The sequence below is a fragment of the Trachinotus anak genome, unplaced genomic scaffold, assembly GCF_046630095.1.
Source record: "Trachinotus anak isolate AG129_WGS33_773 ecotype Australia unplaced genomic scaffold, CSIRO_AGI_Tana_v1 ptg000028l, whole genome shotgun sequence".
Taxonomy (NCBI): Eukaryota; Metazoa; Chordata; class Actinopteri; order Carangiformes; family Carangidae; genus Trachinotus; species Trachinotus anak.
Genome location: NW_027273879.1, coordinates 15,710,465 through 15,728,637, shown reverse-complemented (window position 1 = coordinate 15,728,637; position 18,173 = coordinate 15,710,465). Strand labels below are relative to the sequence as shown.

At 38.9% G+C, this 18,173-nt stretch overlaps 1 protein-coding gene across 2 annotated transcripts in view; it reads left to right on the top strand.

Moving 5' to 3' along the window:
- LOC139611106 (protein unc-13 homolog B-like) overlaps positions 1-17,738 on the top strand; it is a 67,489-nt gene extending 49,751 nt beyond the window's left edge. The window contains exons 19-40 of one of the 2 annotated variants that reach the window (XM_071465437.1): positions 594-757; positions 1,305-1,455; positions 1,617-1,685; positions 2,107-2,196; positions 2,434-2,571; positions 2,860-2,990; positions 3,212-3,297; positions 4,903-5,029; positions 5,193-5,289; positions 5,505-5,648; positions 6,248-6,325; positions 6,582-6,659; positions 11,041-11,129; positions 11,217-11,363; positions 11,657-11,780; positions 11,887-11,940; positions 12,095-12,172; positions 12,721-12,868; positions 13,096-13,152; positions 13,386-13,478; positions 13,591-13,750; positions 14,532-17,738. In XM_071465437.1, coding sequence (XP_071321538.1) covers positions 594-757; positions 1,305-1,455; positions 1,617-1,685; positions 2,107-2,196; positions 2,434-2,571; positions 2,860-2,990; positions 3,212-3,297; positions 4,903-5,029; positions 5,193-5,289; positions 5,505-5,648; positions 6,248-6,325; positions 6,582-6,659; positions 11,041-11,129; positions 11,217-11,363; positions 11,657-11,780; positions 11,887-11,940; positions 12,095-12,172; positions 12,721-12,868; positions 13,096-13,152; positions 13,386-13,478; positions 13,591-13,750; positions 14,532-14,817 — 2,589 coding nt within the window. In that variant the 3' untranslated portion in view covers positions 14,818-17,738. The remainder of the gene's footprint in view (positions 1-593; positions 758-1,304; positions 1,456-1,616; positions 1,686-2,106; positions 2,197-2,433; positions 2,572-2,859; positions 2,991-3,211; positions 3,298-4,902; positions 5,030-5,192; positions 5,290-5,504; positions 5,649-6,247; positions 6,326-6,581; positions 6,660-11,040; positions 11,130-11,216; positions 11,364-11,656; positions 11,781-11,886; positions 11,941-12,094; positions 12,173-12,720; positions 12,869-13,095; positions 13,153-13,385; positions 13,479-13,590; positions 13,751-14,531) is intronic. The other variant, XM_071465438.1, reaches the window with a different exon arrangement.
- The last annotated feature ends 435 nt before the right edge of the window (positions 17,739-18,173 follow it).

Here is an 18,173-nt window from a genome sequence, read left to right as displayed (position 1 = left end):
CCTCTAAGCAGCGCTTACTTCTTGAGGACTGCTAACTTAAGTGCGAGAAAAGAAGTGATAGAAATAGAGGAAAAACAAGAGGGTTGCTGTCCACCACTGGAGAAAGATTTTGGCAAGTAAAGAATGAAAGTAATAAAGCTTGATGTTGAACAACATTTCTGCTAGATTGCTAATGCTAACTGTGACTATGTAGCAATAGCATAACTTACAAATGGCTTCTTTAAGTAGATCAATAGTTATTGTTGGACTTCAAAACAAGTGGTAGTTTTACATGCGTATTTTTACTGGGCATTTTGACAAAAAACAGCTGGAATCTTTCTATGCCGATAGCCTGCGCATTGGACTGATTTGGAAAGGATTCAAATCATAGAGATACTATTGTAACAATTATATATTCCCACCTCTTCCTTGAAAACCCATCCAAATTGAATTTTGAATAGGGCTTACAGTAAAACCACCAGTGCCATAATCAGAAAGGCCAAAAGGTTTGAACCTCCTTTTTCTCACCTCACATATCCTGTTAAAGGACTTTGTCCTCTTTGCTGCTGCAGCCTAATAAAATGACATTAACACAGTCTTTTTGTCCATTACAGAACCTGTTTCACCATTCGACTGATGTGCTTGGCCAAGGTGTGGTGAAAATCCCAGAGGCTCGTGGAGACGATGCGTGGAAAGTCTACTTTGACGATGTGGCACAGGAAATAGTGGACGAGTTCGCCATGCGCTACGGGATTGAGTCAATCTACCAGGCCATGACGTGAGTCTGAGATATCACAGTGGACATAAAGACTGTCTTCTTAGTCTGTCCATGTGTTTGTCACCTCTTCATCTCCCCTGTTCCTTGTCCTCCCTTCCTGTCTTTTTCTCTCATACCAAAGTGCCTCTCAGTGCCATTGTCGTTCCCTGTTGGCCTCCAAATGAAGGAAAGTCAATTATAAATGGGCTGAGGATGGATTTGTCTCCATGAAATGTCATGCTCCATACAGATGCCTGTTAGCTGGGCCCATCATTCACAGAAAGCACACTCCAATGGGCCATCCTTCAGCCTAAACGTGCCAGCTAGCTGATGGGCAGATGAAACGACCGTTCCTAAAAGGGGTCATTAGACGAAAACAAGACCCTTGAGAGGACACAGCTAGACCAAATAAAGGCACAGCTATTCACACTGTATGCCCGCGTTGCCTTGACAAAACCTTTTCATCCATGGCAATTAATTATATCTTGTGTGAGCAGGTACAAATGGGAGGAAGACGAGCCCTTCTGCCCAGGTCTTCACCAAGCTTTTTTTGTGCTTCTCTTTCCAGAAACTTTGCCTGTTTGTCATCTAAGTACATGTGTCCCGGGGTTCCTGCAGTGATGAGCACCCTGCTGGCCAATATCAATGCCTTCTACGCCCACACAACCGCCTCCACCAATGTGTCCGCCTCTGACCGCTTTGCTGCCTCCAATTTCGGGGTTTGTATTACTGTAGCAAACAAACACACACACACACAAATTATTTATTTTTGTCTTTCTCTTCCTTTCTTTACTCAGTCTTTGTTCTCGCATTTTTGTGTCTGTATCTGTCTTTTTCCTTCTCGCTCTTCATTCATTTTTTTCTTTTCTACCCCATACAGAAAGAACGCTTTGTCAAGCTCTTAGACCAGTTACACAACTCCTTGCGCATTGACCTCTCAACATACAGGGTAAGATTTTGATTGTACTAAATAAATATCACTGCCATTAATGACTGATGTAGTTCTCTCACATTGTTGCACTGACATTGAAATATTGCATCAGTAATGTAGATAGTCATGTTTTATTCTTCCCTGATTAGCAAAAATAAATTAATTTCCTCATGAATTCGAAGCACACATTAGCCCATTTTCACAAAAGAAAAGCTTTTGATCCAGATCAGTTAAAAATATTTGCTAAATTGACTTCTCTTCCACATTTTGTCACACATTTAAATTGTTCAGTATTTTCTGATCTGAGCAACTGTCTACAAGTATGAACTGTAACAGCAGTCCGATTTTACAGTCTTAAACAGGAGTGTGAAGCATAAGGTCCCCATGCTGTCCTCTGTAATGATTAATTATATTGGGATTACCTGTTTTTCTTCTGTAGAACCACTTCCCTGCCAGCAACAAGGATCGCCTGCAGGATTTGAAATCCACTGTGGATCTTCTAACCAGCATCACCTTCTTCAGGATGAAGGTAGCTATGGGGTTTCATGTACTGTGCCTTTCTTCTTACTGTAGTTGCCGTCTATAGGATCTCAGTAAGGGGCTCACCAATTGAGATTTAAATGGTACATTCTGCCATTGCTTGGCCATGCACTCACTACCTGATAATTAGATTCATGGTATTCCTGCACTGCAATGGTTGATAATGTTGTCAGTGATTGTTTACAGCCATTTGCTGCCAGTTTTGCTATCTTCATCTGGTGTTCAGGTCCAGGAGTTACAGTCTCCGCCCAGAGCCAGCCAGGTGGTGAGGGACTGTGTCAAGGCCTGTCTCAACTCGACATATGACTACATCTTCAATAACTGCCACGAGCTGTACAACAGACAGTACCAACCTGTGGACACAGTGAGTCACACACACTGATTATCCAGCTGTATGTTTTGCTTCAGTGTGGTCCTGTTGCAACAGACATGTAAAAATGCTACAAGGCTAGATAAATAGCATACAAGTCTCCTTATTTGAGACAACTGGGAGTGATGATGACATGATGACCTGTATAAACACCTGCCTTGGGCCTGATTGTCAGGAATTACAGTGACCATTAAACCAGACATAAATCAATGACACTGATTGTATTTAACTTCTGTCAGGTCTATGTTTAGTTACATACTGTGTGTTTCTTTTCTAATCCAGAACAAAGAGGATCTCCCTTTGGAGGAGCAGGGTCCTAGCATCAAGAACTTGGACTTCTGGCCCAAACTCATCATGCTCATCGTCTCTATCATCGAGGAAGACAGAAACTCCTACACACCTGTGCTCAACCAGTTAGTAGTTGGCATACATTCAGTGAATCTTATTCATACATCCATCCATTATCTATACCGCTTATCCAAACTGGGTCACAGGGGGGCTGGAGCCAATCCCAGCTAACACTTGGCAAGGGCAGGGTACACCCAGGACAGAACACCAGTCTATCACAGGGCTGACAACTAAATCTTATTCTCTACATAGAAATATTTATGTTTGTCAAACACCCTTCTTCCAGGTTCCCTCAAGAACTGAACGTAGGGAAGGTGTCAGCAGAGGTCATGTGGACATTGTTTGCTCAAGACATGAAGTATGCTATGGAAGGTAAGTCCTAGCCCCAGTCTATTATCCTGCTGAAGGTCTCTTGCTTTGCTGTATTATTAACAGACAGTAAGTTATCATCATTTCTGCAGCATTGATTTGATCTCTTCAAAAGAAGCACATTTCACTTCAGAACAAAGCTCATCAGTCAATTTTTGCTCCATTCCTTGTGCATTATATCCCTCAATGCCATCATTCTGTAGCTTCTTTCCTATTATGTCCCTCACAGTATGTTTCACTAGTATCCTGTAGAGCCGCACCCTGGACCTCTTACATTAATATTCTGCTTTGCTGGTTTTTAGAGATGCATTTTATGTAAAAGAAGTGAAGGGAAAACCTGAAGCACCGTAGGCTTAAAAACAAGAAAAGAGAGAAGCTCTGGTGAAACTGGAATTGTTCAGCAGAGAAGAGAAACTCTGCAGTAGAAATGACACAATGGCACAGAAGAAGTTAAAGATAGAAATGATAACTGTGCAGGGTTTGAAAGCTGCTTATTTCTCCCAGGAGCCTCTCTGCACTTTTACTGTACTGTACAGAAACCACCAGTCCCCAGAGGCAGTCCGCTTTTATCCCAGCCCCTGTCCTCAAGATGAATCCCCTTCACAGACTGCCACAGTGGCAGCCCCTTGATTTTCACTCTTCATTAATATAAAAAGTGATGGGAAATGTTCTCAGAGATGGAATGAATTCTGAGAGATTTTGTAGTTAAAAGTATTTTAAAACTTAATAGTAGTGGTAATTTTGAGTAGGTCACTAAAAACATACTCAAGTGCCTGGTTGAATTTGAGCTGATCATGATTATATGATCCCATTTCTTTCTCTAAGTGTATATTAAGTTCATATAAGCTCCTCTACAGTTAATTATGTAGTACCCTGAAATAAGACTGGTCTGGAGTATTACATTGAATTACTGGTAGGTATTGAGTAACCTCAAAGTGATCAGTTCAGAATAAAATATATAGGTGTAGATTCACAGTGTGTGTTTGCATTTTATCCATACCATCATAGTATTTTCCCCCAAGAGTATATAAGCCATTAGTTATCATACATGAGCTCACTGCGCTCATTGCTCTTGTATATAAAGTTTAAAACAATTAAAAACTATTGTTACAAGTGTTTATGAATAAACACTTGTAATAATAGTCTTTAATTTTTTTAACTTGCTATATACTATACTATATACTTGAAATACTGACTTTTATGATGACTCACTTCCCTGAAGTTTAGTTTCATCTTAATAGTGTGAGGACGTCCTCTGTCTTAATGAGAACCTATATATTAGGGGAAATTGTGCTCACAGAAAAAATCTTTTTCAGTCTATTTGTTTCTATTCGATGCTTTTAGAATTACAACTTCACAGAATAGAATTGGAATTGGGGTCATTTAGCAGAGATTAAAGAAACTGGTTAAAGAAAATGGCCAGTTAGCTTAGTGTGAAGATGGTAATCGGGGGGTGAACTGTCATAATTGGGAATGTTAGCTTTGGTAAGGGGTTGAGATTGCGCCACCCTCTCTGCCTCAAACTCATCAACTCACCAGAAACCCACTCACCAAACTCCTCAAAATCATCAGGAACCTCACAGGCTCTTTGTGTCTCCATATCTGCAGATCATGAGAAGCACAGACTGTGTAAGAGCACCGACTACATGAACCTGCACTTTAAGGTCAAGTGGCTCTACAATGAATATGTCAAGGAGCTGCCAAACTTTAAGGGTGTTGTTCCCGACTACCCATCGTAAGTGACGTATTCACTCATAGGCACAGAAATGTTATATTTCTGTTTGGATAAATTATTTTTAATTATACAATTGATTGATCCCTATTTCAGGTTTTGGTTATGGAAACTTTTTTTTATTTTTTTTTTATGTATAACTGCTAACCTTTATTTTCCCTCGTAGATGGTTCCTACAATTTGTGCTGCAGTGGTTGGATGAAAATGAAGACGTATCCATCGAGTTTATGCATGGAGCCCTGGAGAGAGACAAAAAAGACGGAGTAAGAAAAATAAGACTTAATTTCATATGTTGTTACCTCTCTAAGAGGATAATTTTCTCATAGATATAAAATAAAAAATTAAAATTGAGATTAAAATGAGATGACCGTAGTCCTACACACATTTCTAACTGTGTATTATGAATATTGTTAATAACTAAGTATTGTTTGTATGTATCTGTGTGTGTTTTTCTCCTTGTCTTCCCACACTGTCTCAGTTCCAGCAGACATCTGAGCATGCTCTGTTCTCCTGCTCCGTGGTGGACATCTTCACCCAGCTCAACCAGAGTTTTGAGATCATCAAAAAACTGGAATGTCCAGACCCCAGCGTCATGGCTCAGTACAGTCGCCGCTTCTCCAAGGTAACCACATGGCATCGGATGGCGCAACCAAATCCTGCTCTCAAGTATATCATCATGAACCTATTGTGTATAACTTTTTTTCATAGCTGCTGGAGATACTTGAAACATTTATCATTATTTCATAATTAATGATAAATTACTTCTTAATCATTTTGACCTTTTTACTTCCAAAAGCAGCATCTCACTTTGACTGTTTTCCTCTCTTGGAAACATGGTAACATATCAGGGATATTACTAAACAACTACAGCGCTGTCTGGAGGGACATTTGCGTTTTTGTGACGGGAATTTGATATTACCTCATTAAATAGAAATGTTGAATTGGATATAATACTTCCCTCCGGGGGGAAGGAGGCACAGCACAGTTTTGTCTTTTGAGTTTTAGGTTTTCTTTTCCTTCATGCCAGATAATATATTATGAGACATTTGGGGATCTTACTAACAATCATGTGAGATGGTTCCCAAAAGTGTAATATATTCCACTCTGTAAACACTGTGAACAGTTTTATTAGTCATCATTAAGTAATTAGATTTGAATTGAAACTGTCGTTTTTTTTGTTCCACACTCAGGTTTAATGTCTTTGTTCTTCTTCATTTTTAGACAATTGCCAAAGTTCTTCTGCAGTACAGTGCCATCCTGACCAAGAGTTTTCCCTCTTATATTGAAAAGGAGAAGATTGTAAGTTTTTACCCTAGTTCTCTGTACTACAGTAGGCAATTTAAATGTCAGTGCTGTGGTTTACATATTAATTGTTTACTCACTCAAATTTTAGATATTGTTTTGAAACCTGTCAGCCCCACCATTGGGTCCATCATTACATTAATGTTGTACAGTTCCTAAGACCTTCATGTTAAATTTGAATTATGTTAAAGTTGAGTGATTCCATGTCATCTCACTGTCGACTGTACCTCTCTTTCCCTGTGTCCTCCTGTAGCCCTGTGTCCTGATGAATAATGTGCAGCAGTTAAGAATCCAGCTGGAGAAGATGTTTGAATCGATGGGTGCCAAACAGGTGAGTCTGGAGATGAGGGTGTGTGTGTGTGTGTGAAGGCAACCTTAACTTAATAGCTTATTCATTATTAAGGACAAAAAACACAAAATCACTAATCAACAAAATTTCCTGGTCAACCATGAAAAGTGTGATTTCAGCAGTGGTTACTACATCAACTCTGTTTGTGTGGCTCTTGTGTGTCAGATTGCAAGTGAGGAAGCACGGGTATGTACTGGTGGTGGTATTTTTTAATGACAATTTGAAGTAGATGCCTGGTAGTGCTGGATTAGGACATAGTTTTGACTCCTATCAAGGCCATAGTGGATGTTGTTTGAAGCTGTGAATGTTATGTTACAGTCAGGTTGTATAGAAAGGTCTATATGCCGTCCTGGTGTCTGATGTGATGCTGTCAATGAAAGCAGATCAATACTGACAGAGATTAGACCCTTTGCTGCCTAATAGACTAGAGAATATTGAGACAGAGAATTAATTTAATCATGTCCTCTGTGTCAGTGTCCTAAGTGTAACTGCAGTTAGGACAATCGATAGCCTCTCTGTCAGCTGTGACCTCTCTCTGCTTTGAAACCCTACCATGTAGTGCTTTATCATATTTATTGTAGCTGTAGTATTGCATTTTTTAGTGGTGCTTGGTTGGTTGTAGGGCTTTAGCTGTAGCTGTCACTGTAACTAGAGTTTCAACCAGTGTGTTCACTTTGCAATTAAAGCAAGATGAAATGGTGGAAGAAGAAGAGGAGGAGGAGGAGACAGGAGAGAAGGAGGTAGGTTCCCATCATGGTCTGAGCAGGGCTGAAACAGGCAGATATTTGTCCATATGAAAGCACATCTTTAAATAGCTTAATGAAGCAGTACATCGCTGGATTGATTATTTCTTCTCCTGGTTTGGACAGCAGGTCGCGACTGAGGAAGCAAAGGCTCTGGTGGGTATTGTGGATGGTAGCAGAGCAGAATGAGTAGTCGCTAGACTATAACTAACTCATATAGCATAGTGTATGTTTTGCTTTTAGTTAGTTAGTTAGTCAATAAAAAACCAGTAGACCAGAGTTGTATGTCATATGTAGCCTTTGCCTCTTTAGAAAACACTGTAGCTTAGTTGTTGTGTCTTCCAGTCCTGTGTTCATGAAAAAAAGTACTTGAACGATGGTAAGAAGAGGTACTCCGCTGCTGAGGTAGCTCGTGTCCCCTTTATTTTTCTCTGTCAATATGCTTGAACTTGGTTTGTTTAATGTTTTACTTTTGAAGTTTTGTGGACGTCATTGTTTTGTAAGTCTTTCACTGATGCGGGGTTAGGGTTGGAGGTGAAAGACTGCAATATGTGAGCTCCTTTGAGAGATCAGTTGAGTTTGTGTCTGTAAATGAGTTGCTTCTCAGCACAGAGCTAAGGTATAAGAAAGACAAACAGTGGTTTAGTGATCAAGGATCAGATTACAGTATTGTTTAACCATGGTATGGTTGTGCCACAAGTTTTTTTTAGTCCAGTTTCTGTACAACCGGAAGAATTTTAGGAAGGACTTATGTAAATTATTTGAATGATTTTATTTAAATAAAACTACACAACCCAAAAGCAAAAATACAGTATAATGTCAAAAAGTAAATACCAAAAAAGTAGCTGACATCAAATATAAAACCCCAAAATTCAGAAGTTCTGATTCCTCACAGATTGCAAGTGTTAAATGCAGTATCTAACAACAAAATATATTCCTTCTGCTTTGTTGTCCATTTCTAAATTGTTAAAGAAAATAAACTTTATTAAGATGATATTTAGAATTTGCATCTTATATTTAATTAAATGCATCTGTTTTGCTGAGCATCAGTTTGTTCAAGGATCATTGCATCAATCACCAGAAAAAATTCCTTGTACGTGAAAACATACTTGGCAATAAACCTGATTCTGATTCTGATTCTGAAGTACTATAAATATGTGCATTGAAATCAATACAATAAATTAACTATTTTACAATTTATAATTTACATTTTAATACATTTAAGTATGTGATCTGAAGGTAGTTCAACCACATGACACAAAATTCAAAACAAAAAGCTGAGATGTTACTTTTGCTAGTTAGTTTATAGTTAATAGCTATTTTTTTCCACCTTTTTTGCATTTAGCTACTCCATTATTTAGTAATGTGGAGTAGCAAACAGAATTACCGTGATGTCAGTAGTCCATCAAAATTGATCATTTTCATTTATACAAATAATTAACTAGGTAAATACCAATATGTAAACTAAGCCTTAGCTTAGCTAGGGCTAACTGTAGCGTTCTCAGCAGTTAGCTTTTACTGGATGCTTTCTTTTTGTTTTGTTTTTTTTGGGGGTTTTTTTGCTTGTTTGTTTTTTTTTTTGTTTTTTTTTTTTTGTCTTTTTTGGTGTACAAGTGAAATTCAGGTCTTGCAGGGTAGAATTAACAAAAATGTATTTTTGGAAGTCACAATCATGTTTTTCATCTCTTTTCTAGCGCAACAATAACATGCTAGCATGGCAGGCAAGTTCACTGTATATGCATGCATGTTTTGTGATACATGACTGCATATATGCACAGTCATCTCACCACTTGTATAAAATAAATATTGCATTACTTGTAATATTTTCTGGAAATATAGGCACCAAAATTAGCTTATAGGACAAGCTTTACTGAACATGGTTGTGGTGCTGGCAGCAATAAGAGTTAAACTTTTTGTGTTGTCTTTTCACTGCCACTCCTAGTTTGAGGAGAGTGAGGAGGAGGAGGAGGAAGAAGTAGGGGAGGAAGGGGAGAAAATTGAGGTTGAGGTTTGTTGCGGTCTTAAGTGGTTTGAACCTACAACATCGTGCGTGGAGTCATTCTTCTTCACTGTTTCCTTGTTCTTCCTACACCCAGCAACATCACAGTGAGACCCAGTCCCACTGAAACAAGACGCCCCTGTGGTTGTCATGGTGGAGTTTATTGTGTCTGGTTTTTATCGTCATCCGTGGTGATTTCCACCTCGAGTTTTCACTTTCTCTCAGTGACATTTCCCTGGTCTTTCCTCTAAACTGATTCATTCATTTCCCCTTGAACAACAGATATTTCTGAATTTTCTTTCCTTTATTTTTTTTTTGTTTTGTTTTGATAGTTTGTCATTTTTATTTCTCTTTTTTAAAAATCTCAAAACATTCCCTGCACAAGATGGATGCACCAATGGAAAAGGTAGGTTACATGCTTACATGCACATATATACCTGCCACCGCACTTTCTATAATGGCCATTGATCATCTGTAGAACTTGAAAATCAAATTCCAAATGGGAAATGACAGTTAATTGAGGTTGTCCTGTGTTACCTTCCACCTCCCTGTGCTCCTGTAGACTGAAAATGCATTTGAGGAGGAGAAGGTGAGTGTCTGTGTAAAGACTCACTCATTAGTACACCAAAGCACACAAGAATACTCCAAGGCAAAAACAAAAAAACAAAACACATACTGCACATTACAAACACAACACAATCCATTTCTAGATGCCTTTTTCTCCCCTGAAGCCTTACCTTCGTGCTGCATAGCAGAAATTTCTCAGTCTCCCCTCACTAATGTTGCTACGTAACCCTGACAGCCCATGAATCAAAAGGCCATTGGATCATTGACTTAATGAGCCGCACCATGGCTTCATCCATATGGCTTAGCTAACCCTCCAGGCAGCGCTTATTTAGATGATGCCACAGTAACCTGTGTTAGGTACACTGGAGGTAATTCATGGATCTTTCCTACTTGTTCCCTCACCCTGTGCTCGTGAGACTCACTACTTGTAAGACACACATCTCTTGCAATATTAAACTTTTTTTTTTTTAATGTGCTTCCACTGATAGTTGGAAACTGCTGAGAAAAAGGTGGGTTGGTGCGGACATGTGTATTAAATTTTTTTCTCTACAAATTATAATCGTGTGTGTGTGTGTGTGTGTGTGTGCGTGCGTGCGTGCGTGCGTGCGTGCGTGCGTGTGTGCGTGTGTTTGTGTGTTGGACATTCCTCTGCCAGATGTGCATATAGTACATCCTGAAAGAAACCTGAATTACAATTTTTGCCTCTCATACCAGGGTGTGAAGCATGACAAACTGGCTGGGCTGGTGTGTTTTTTTCCTAGATAACATGATGTAACATTTTGGCCCAAAGCTGCAAATACAAAATTAAATGAATCCATTTCATGAACTGCCATGAAAGGGTTTCTAGGTCCTCCATGTTTGGGGTGAAGCTGTCACAGCTTTCTTTTTTGAGAGTAATTATTTTCTCTGCACTTTCACAGTTTGTGAAAGCTTAGGGAAGATTGTAAAAATTTTTTTGTTTTTTTTTTCTGTCAAACTTCTTTTTTGATTCTGCTGCAGTATATATAGTAAATTTTAAACGCCTCCGGCCTTCTGTCTGCCCGTCTTCCTGCAGATGGACACTGAGGCCAGCGACTTACTGAACGACCTGCAGGTGAAGCTGAACAACGTGCTGGATGAGCTCAGCAGTACATTTGGGAACAGGTAGATATACAGTCTATACATACATATATCAGTAGAAATATCAGTAACCTCACATCGGTGCTAATTGATCTTTATCGTTCTCTTCAGTTTCCAGAGTCGTATCAATGATTGCATGCGTCAGATGGCGTCTCTGCTGTACCAGATCAAAGGACCGCTCAACGCCAACAACAAAAACCAGGTGGACGCCGACTCTGACAACATGCTACGACCTCTCATGGATTTCCTGGATGGAAAGTGAGTGGATTCATTAAGATCTGAGACTCAGGTTCTCCTTCCCTCTTTTAAGCTCTGACCATTGAAATATTCTGTCCCATTTGGCTTTTTCTTCTTCTGTAAGTTCTTTAACCCTAATATCAGCATGTGTAAACTCCTTTAATGTCACACTAAAAATCTATTTGTATTTGCAGAAAATCTTTAATTGGATTAGCAGCAGTTAGGGGTTAAAACACCTCAGCACTCTCTATGGTTCCGTGCATCTCATTAACCTGTGTGTATATGCATTTGTGTGTGTTTGCATGTTTGTGCAGGCTGACGCTGTTCGCCACTGTGTGTGAGAAGACCGTACTGAAGCGCGTGCTCAAGGAGCTTTGGAGGATGGTAATGAGCAGCCTGGAGAAGACCATTGTCCTGCCGCAGGGCAACGATACCTTTGTAAGTCTAACATTTGTTTGTTAGCTTGCTTCAGCATTTGTTGATTTTTTGTTGATAGATTTGCAACAGAAATAGCAACACCACCCTTTTTTTTTTTTTCTTTCAGGGAGCACAGATCCTCTCAGCTGCAAAAGAACTCGGCCAGCTCTCCAAACTCAAGGTATCACAATACCTTCATACATTTTAATCCATGTTAAATGGAGATTAGTGTTACCACACTCTGAAGAACTGACCATGAAATGACTTATTGAGAGTAAACGAATCTATTTTTATGGAGCTGGCTCACCTCTTTTCTTGTCATTTGGGTTGTGCAGGATCACATGGCAGGGGAGGCTAAAAGCCTGTCTCCCAGACAGTGTGCTGTCATGGATGTTGCACTGGACACTATCAAGGTCAGTTTATACCACAGGCTTTGGTTTCATTGGGGTGCAGGGGAGACGGGTCAAATTAGCTTCATCAACTATTCATCCATTAATCAGGTACCCTGAGAGGTTATGTAGTCGGCTGATTTTAACTGGCCAGGACAATGTGTGTAGAGGATAAAGTGGATGAAATGAGGGCTGAACTTTACAAAGCAGTTGAACAGAGTGCTAAAATATTTATTTTGTTGTCAAACCTAACCTTGAGTTTTTGATCAGTTATTTTCAAATGAATCATCAGGAAGTACAGTGATCTTTTCCACATTAAAGGATAATTTTGGCCATTTGCTGCTACAATGACTCATTGTGTTTGGACTTGACTAGCTGCTGGGTTAGGTAGTTTTCATATAAATAATACAATAACAGTTTTTTGGGTGGGGGTTTGGAATAATACTAAAGCATGCAAACTAAAGAAGCTTTTTTTGGTTTGAATAATCCATAATACTTCAACCAAAAATATAGTATACCTCCAGTTGTTCCTCCAGATGTTTATATGGACTGACCCTCGGTTTTCTTTGCAGCAATACTTCCACGCAGGAGGCAATGGGCTAAAGAAGGCGTTCCTGGAGAAGAGTCCTGAGCTGTCCTCACTACGTCACGCTCTGTCCCTCTACACTCAAACAACAGACACACTCATCAAGACCTTTGTCACCACCCAGCACACACAAGGTAGTTCAGGCCACTGCTCAATGATGCATCTAAAAGATATAAGGCAAAAATCATTCCCATAATTGACCAGGAGAGGGCGCCAGCTGAACAATGTGTGTTTGATTAACAATGCTTTTCACTGAATATTACCTCCTTTAGGTCTGCACCTGTATTTTGTGTGTGTAAAATGTTCCTGTTAGAATTTGTTGACATGTCTTCTCTTATCTCCTGTGCTGCCTCTGTGCCAGTGCACAATGGAAAGGGTATTAGGTTAACTCCCAATGAAAAAATACAGCCCAGCAGGGGTAGGTTTCACTGAAATCATCCACCAGCCTTCCTCTCTTTCCCCACCCACTCTCCCTTTGTACATTTTGTCACTCTGTGCCACTAAGATGGACAGGTCAACCCTAACCCAACCTCTCCACCTGTATCCCCTTCTCATACTGACTCTGCACTGTGAATCAAAGTTTCTTTCATGCCTGTACGGGGCCAAATTAAAGCTCACTGATGTACATGATCATGGTGTGCCTTAATCTAGGTTCAGGCGTGGACAAGCCAATAGGGGAGGTGTCTGTCCAGATTGAGCTGTACACTCATCCTGGGAATAAGGAGCACAAAGTCACTGCCAAAGGTCAGTTTGAGCTTTCATAAAATTACCTTAAAAAATGTGGCGTTCTAAAACAACGTTTTCTCATCTGATGACACTGTTCTTCTCCTGCGTGTTTGCACGTGTGTTGCTACAGTCATGGGAGCCAGTGATTTAAAATGGCAGACGTCTGGCATGTTCCGGCCCTTCGTGGAGATCACCATGATCGGGCCTCACCTGAGCGACAAGAAACGCAAATTCCAGACCAAATCTAAGAACAACAGCTGGTCTCCCAAGTTCAACGAGACCTTCCACTTGTAAGTACTTTGTACCCACGTTTGTAAACGATTAGAATAAAGAAAGAACCACTGAAACATTTTTATTTCAATAGGTGATAACTTCAAAACTTGGAAATCTCGTTCATTTGTATATGATTATTTTATTACTTTGTTATTATTATGTTTGTTGCTGCATATTATATCAATTTACATATAAGTACATATATGATTTTCCACATTTACAGCTACATTAGGCAGCTTGGAAACGTCAACATTGCACATTGTACATATTTTGTATCATTCATATATTTTTATAATGTTTTTTTTTTTTTGCATTTTTATTGTAAATAAATACTTTATTGATAAAATATTCTATTTATATTTAAGGTACCTGAGCTAGAGTACTTGCCTCTGCTTTATCTTTCTTTATATTTTTTCTTCTTACTATGTTTATTTTCATGCACTAAAATGACAAAACAAATTCCTCGTATGTGGAAACCTACTTCGTGATAAGCCCGATTCGTACTCTGACTCTGACTGTAATTCTGACTCTGAACACTAATAACTCCAACTGGTGATAAGAGGCAGCTGTTTAAAGAATCTGACATTCAGTACTCAGGATTATTGAATGTGACATCAGTGTTTACCAACATGTCTAATCTGTGATGCTTTTCTGGTGGCTCAGAGTTTAGGTTTCATACTTAAAGTAAATCTAGAGTGTCTACACTAAATTGTGGTTGGGCTGCTGTTAAGTTGACTAACCTGCTGCTGTATTGCTAAATGACTGAAAGTACCAAACCTCTGTGTTCTCTCTCCACAGTGTCCTGGGTAACCAGGATGGCTTCGAGTGCTACGAGCTGCAGGTCTGCGTCAAAGACTACTGTTTTGGCCGTGCCGACCGAGTGGTGGGCTTGGCCGTGATACAACTGAGAGACATCATGGAGAAGGGCAACTGCGCCTGCTGGTGCCCGCTGGGACAACGCATCCACATGGACGACACCGGGCTCACCGCCATGCGAATCCTCTCCCAGCGCTCCAACGATGACGTGGCCAAGGAGTTTGTGAGGCTGAAGTCAGAAACGCGATCGGCCGAGGAGGGCAGATGAGGAGAGATGGAGACAGAGAGAGAAAGACAGAGAGGATGGAAGGTCTCCTCATTTCAGAATAAGAGGAGGATTTCATGAGACAGTTTTGTCAAAAAGCAGGAATTATTTTCCTTAGCTTGCCAAGTGGACTCTTTCTTAGACCTTCGATGTGTCTTAGCTGCTGTTGACTGTTTGGTTGCACCTTGCCAAGCTCACTCACACACTGTCACGTTCACACTGGACAAACACTCAACTTTTCCACGTCCCTGAAACGCTCACATTATTTACAGAGGTACTGTACAGCACACAACCACGAAGACACCGGCTCGCTCAACCTTCACGCTCACCAGCTGTTTCACCAGATAGTGACCACTTACCTTAACCTGTTTTTTTTTTTTAATTAATTTTTTTTTTTTTTACCCCCATAAGCTAGAGTGGCACAGTGCGCATGCCACAGCCTCAAGGGAACAGAGTATGGCAGGCCCCCCTCTTGCTACTGGAGGGCCAAACAAGTTCCCAAACCTTCCAAGTGTTGTTGTGCAATAACCCCCTGCCTAAACCCCTCAAACTGTGGCCATGTGTTTGATGCCTTACACTCTGCAAGCTGTGAACGTGTGAAGTGAAGAGGTCTTATGAACGCCCTGTTCCGTAGCTCCACTGTGATGGTCTGAGTAAATGTGAAAATACCGTATGGTTTATCTCATATATATATATATAAGGTCTTTTGTTGGATGGATGAATGGCTGGTAGCTAGGAGACAGTCCTAGTTAATTATTGAATAGAGCGCAAGAGAAGGTGATTAAATATTTCACTGGTTAATCATGGACTGTTAATGATAATGTTTCAGGAGAAGGTACTTAACCCGTGATTTTACCCCTTGATTTGAAGGATCGATCAGTTCATTGTGTGCCTTGCCATGTTAAGTTTCCATTCCTTTTTTTTTTTTTTTTTTTCCCCCCCAGGATCAACACCAGTCACATGATCAGTATATAAATCAACAACAATATGACTCAAATCAGAACCTTATGAAAAATGAGCCCACCAGTGTGGACATTCACTGTGTATGTTAAGGGACAGTCCTGCTTTGGTTGTATTTGCTTATAAGCTCAATTAACAACTCTTGGCTCATGTGGCCTAATGTATCCATGATGGTGCAGCCATTTTATTTATTTTTTTTAATGCATATTTATTGTTGTTTGTGCTTTTCAAAGGTCGTGATTTAAAACGTTGTTTACTGCTGGGAACAGACAGGTTTGCCACAACAGTGTGTTTTGAGAATTTTGCACAATCGGAATGAGCTGCTCCTGTAGCGTCGTCGTACATGTAAACAAGATGAGTTAAACACCCTGTGAAGTAAAGTGACAACCTAGTGTTTGATATGAAATAAAAGGAAAAGGTATTTTTTGTTTATTGTAAAGAAATATCACAGGTTGAACTTTCAGGTAACAACTTTTTCTTCCTAAAAAAAAACATTTGAACATTTGGATTGATAAGGAGTGTAGAACTATTTATTGTTTACATATCTCTTCCTGCTCTGTTTCTTCTTCTCTTCTTTTTAGTGGCCTTACTTTAATTAAAAAACAAACTAAATATGTATATCTCTGAAATCCCCTTTTTGTTTTTTTTATCCTTGTATTTCCTGGCCACTGTTTCGCCCACAATGATGTCAAATAAGTTTTTCCAAGTGATGCTCCTTATCATTTTGTACTTTTTATCTTTGATGATATTGCAATCGTTGTAACTATATCTAGGCTGGGTTTTCTTTGCTGTCTGTTTTATTTTGTGTCATGTTTTGTAAATATTTCCCTTAGACCTCTTTAATAGTTGGGGATGACGTCAATCGCTGTATTGTAAGATACGTTTGAGTTTTATGGATGGAAATAATATGCAGTGAGATGTGTGCCAGTGAATTTGTTCTTAACTGATGGAGAAATATTAAAATGTTACATTTAATGAAGGATAGTTATTGGTATAATATGAGAACCTCAATGTGTGCACATTTTTAAACCTATGACACCGTATAGAAACCACAAAATCTGAGTCCTCTTTGTTACACTACACTAACCCTTGTGAATAATTTATGTTATTACTTTATGAGGGGAAATATTTCATAGCCATTCTGTGATATACATGTTCCTTGTGCCAAGTTGCAAGTGTTCACTTTTATCTCTTTTTTTTTTTTTTTTTAATTTCTGCATTTTCTAAATTTGTTAACCCTTGCACTATCATTAAATCACCGTAATAGTTAACAAGTACAGTTATCAGTCGTAACTGCATTTTTGTGATGTTTTCTTTGTATTATCACGACGCTGAACTGTTGTCATCATGTAAACATTCCGATTAATGAATTTTGTATAAAGTATTTGAGAAGTATCTATAAATGTGTCTACCTGTGTTTTTCCCACTACAATAGGACGTTGACATTGCAGATTTTGATTGGATTTTTCTGTTTCATCAGTTTTGGTGCCAACATGATTAATTTTATTTATTTTCCACTTAGGTTTGCAGAGCACTACCATGCAACTCATGAGTCAGTTTAGTGCAACTGCTTTGTTAAACAAATTTTTTAATGTTAAGATTATTATCACATAGGCTGGTATCATACAGTAGGGGAATTTGGTCGTATTAATTAAGCCAACTATTGTCCCACCTCCACTTATAACTGCATTTTTTTTTTTTTTTACATTATAAGCACCTTAGGTGGCTCACTCACAAAGTCACTCAGACATTTGACCATTAGACAACTGAGTCTAAGTGGAATTTTTTTTTTTCTTGTAATTTTTCAGTCTTGAGCACCGTAAACACAGCTTCCATTGTATTAGGGTAGCAGCAGATCTCACATACACAAGTAATACCTAAATAATGGTCTTTTAAATCAAATTTGGGTGAACTTGAATTTTAACATTAAATTAAAAATAAATTATTCATTAAATAAATTATAAGACTCCATGTTAAAGTTTTGGGGTTTTTTTTCTTCCAGCTAAGTTTGTATTAGTTTACCTTGTATTAGCAAAACCCATGAGTTGGAAAAAATATCAGATTGAGCTTCTTTTCATAAATTTATGAGACTGGAACTGTTTGTAATTTACACACATAATAGGCAAGAAAGTAATTTTTACATTTATTTATTTATTTAATTTTAATTTTATTTTATATTTTGAGTTGATTGTTAAATATTTCTATTTGAATATTCGGCTCAGTGAAAGACTCTTTAGTGGGGCATTATCACTGCTGATAGATAAGAATACACACATTTTGATACATATTTAAATTCTAATTGCATGGTTTCATTAGTATTTGTCAAATGTTGCTCACAAATGAGTCTAAAGTCTGTAGTTGTAAATCACCCTTTGTAAACCTGTGAAAAATCCAAATTT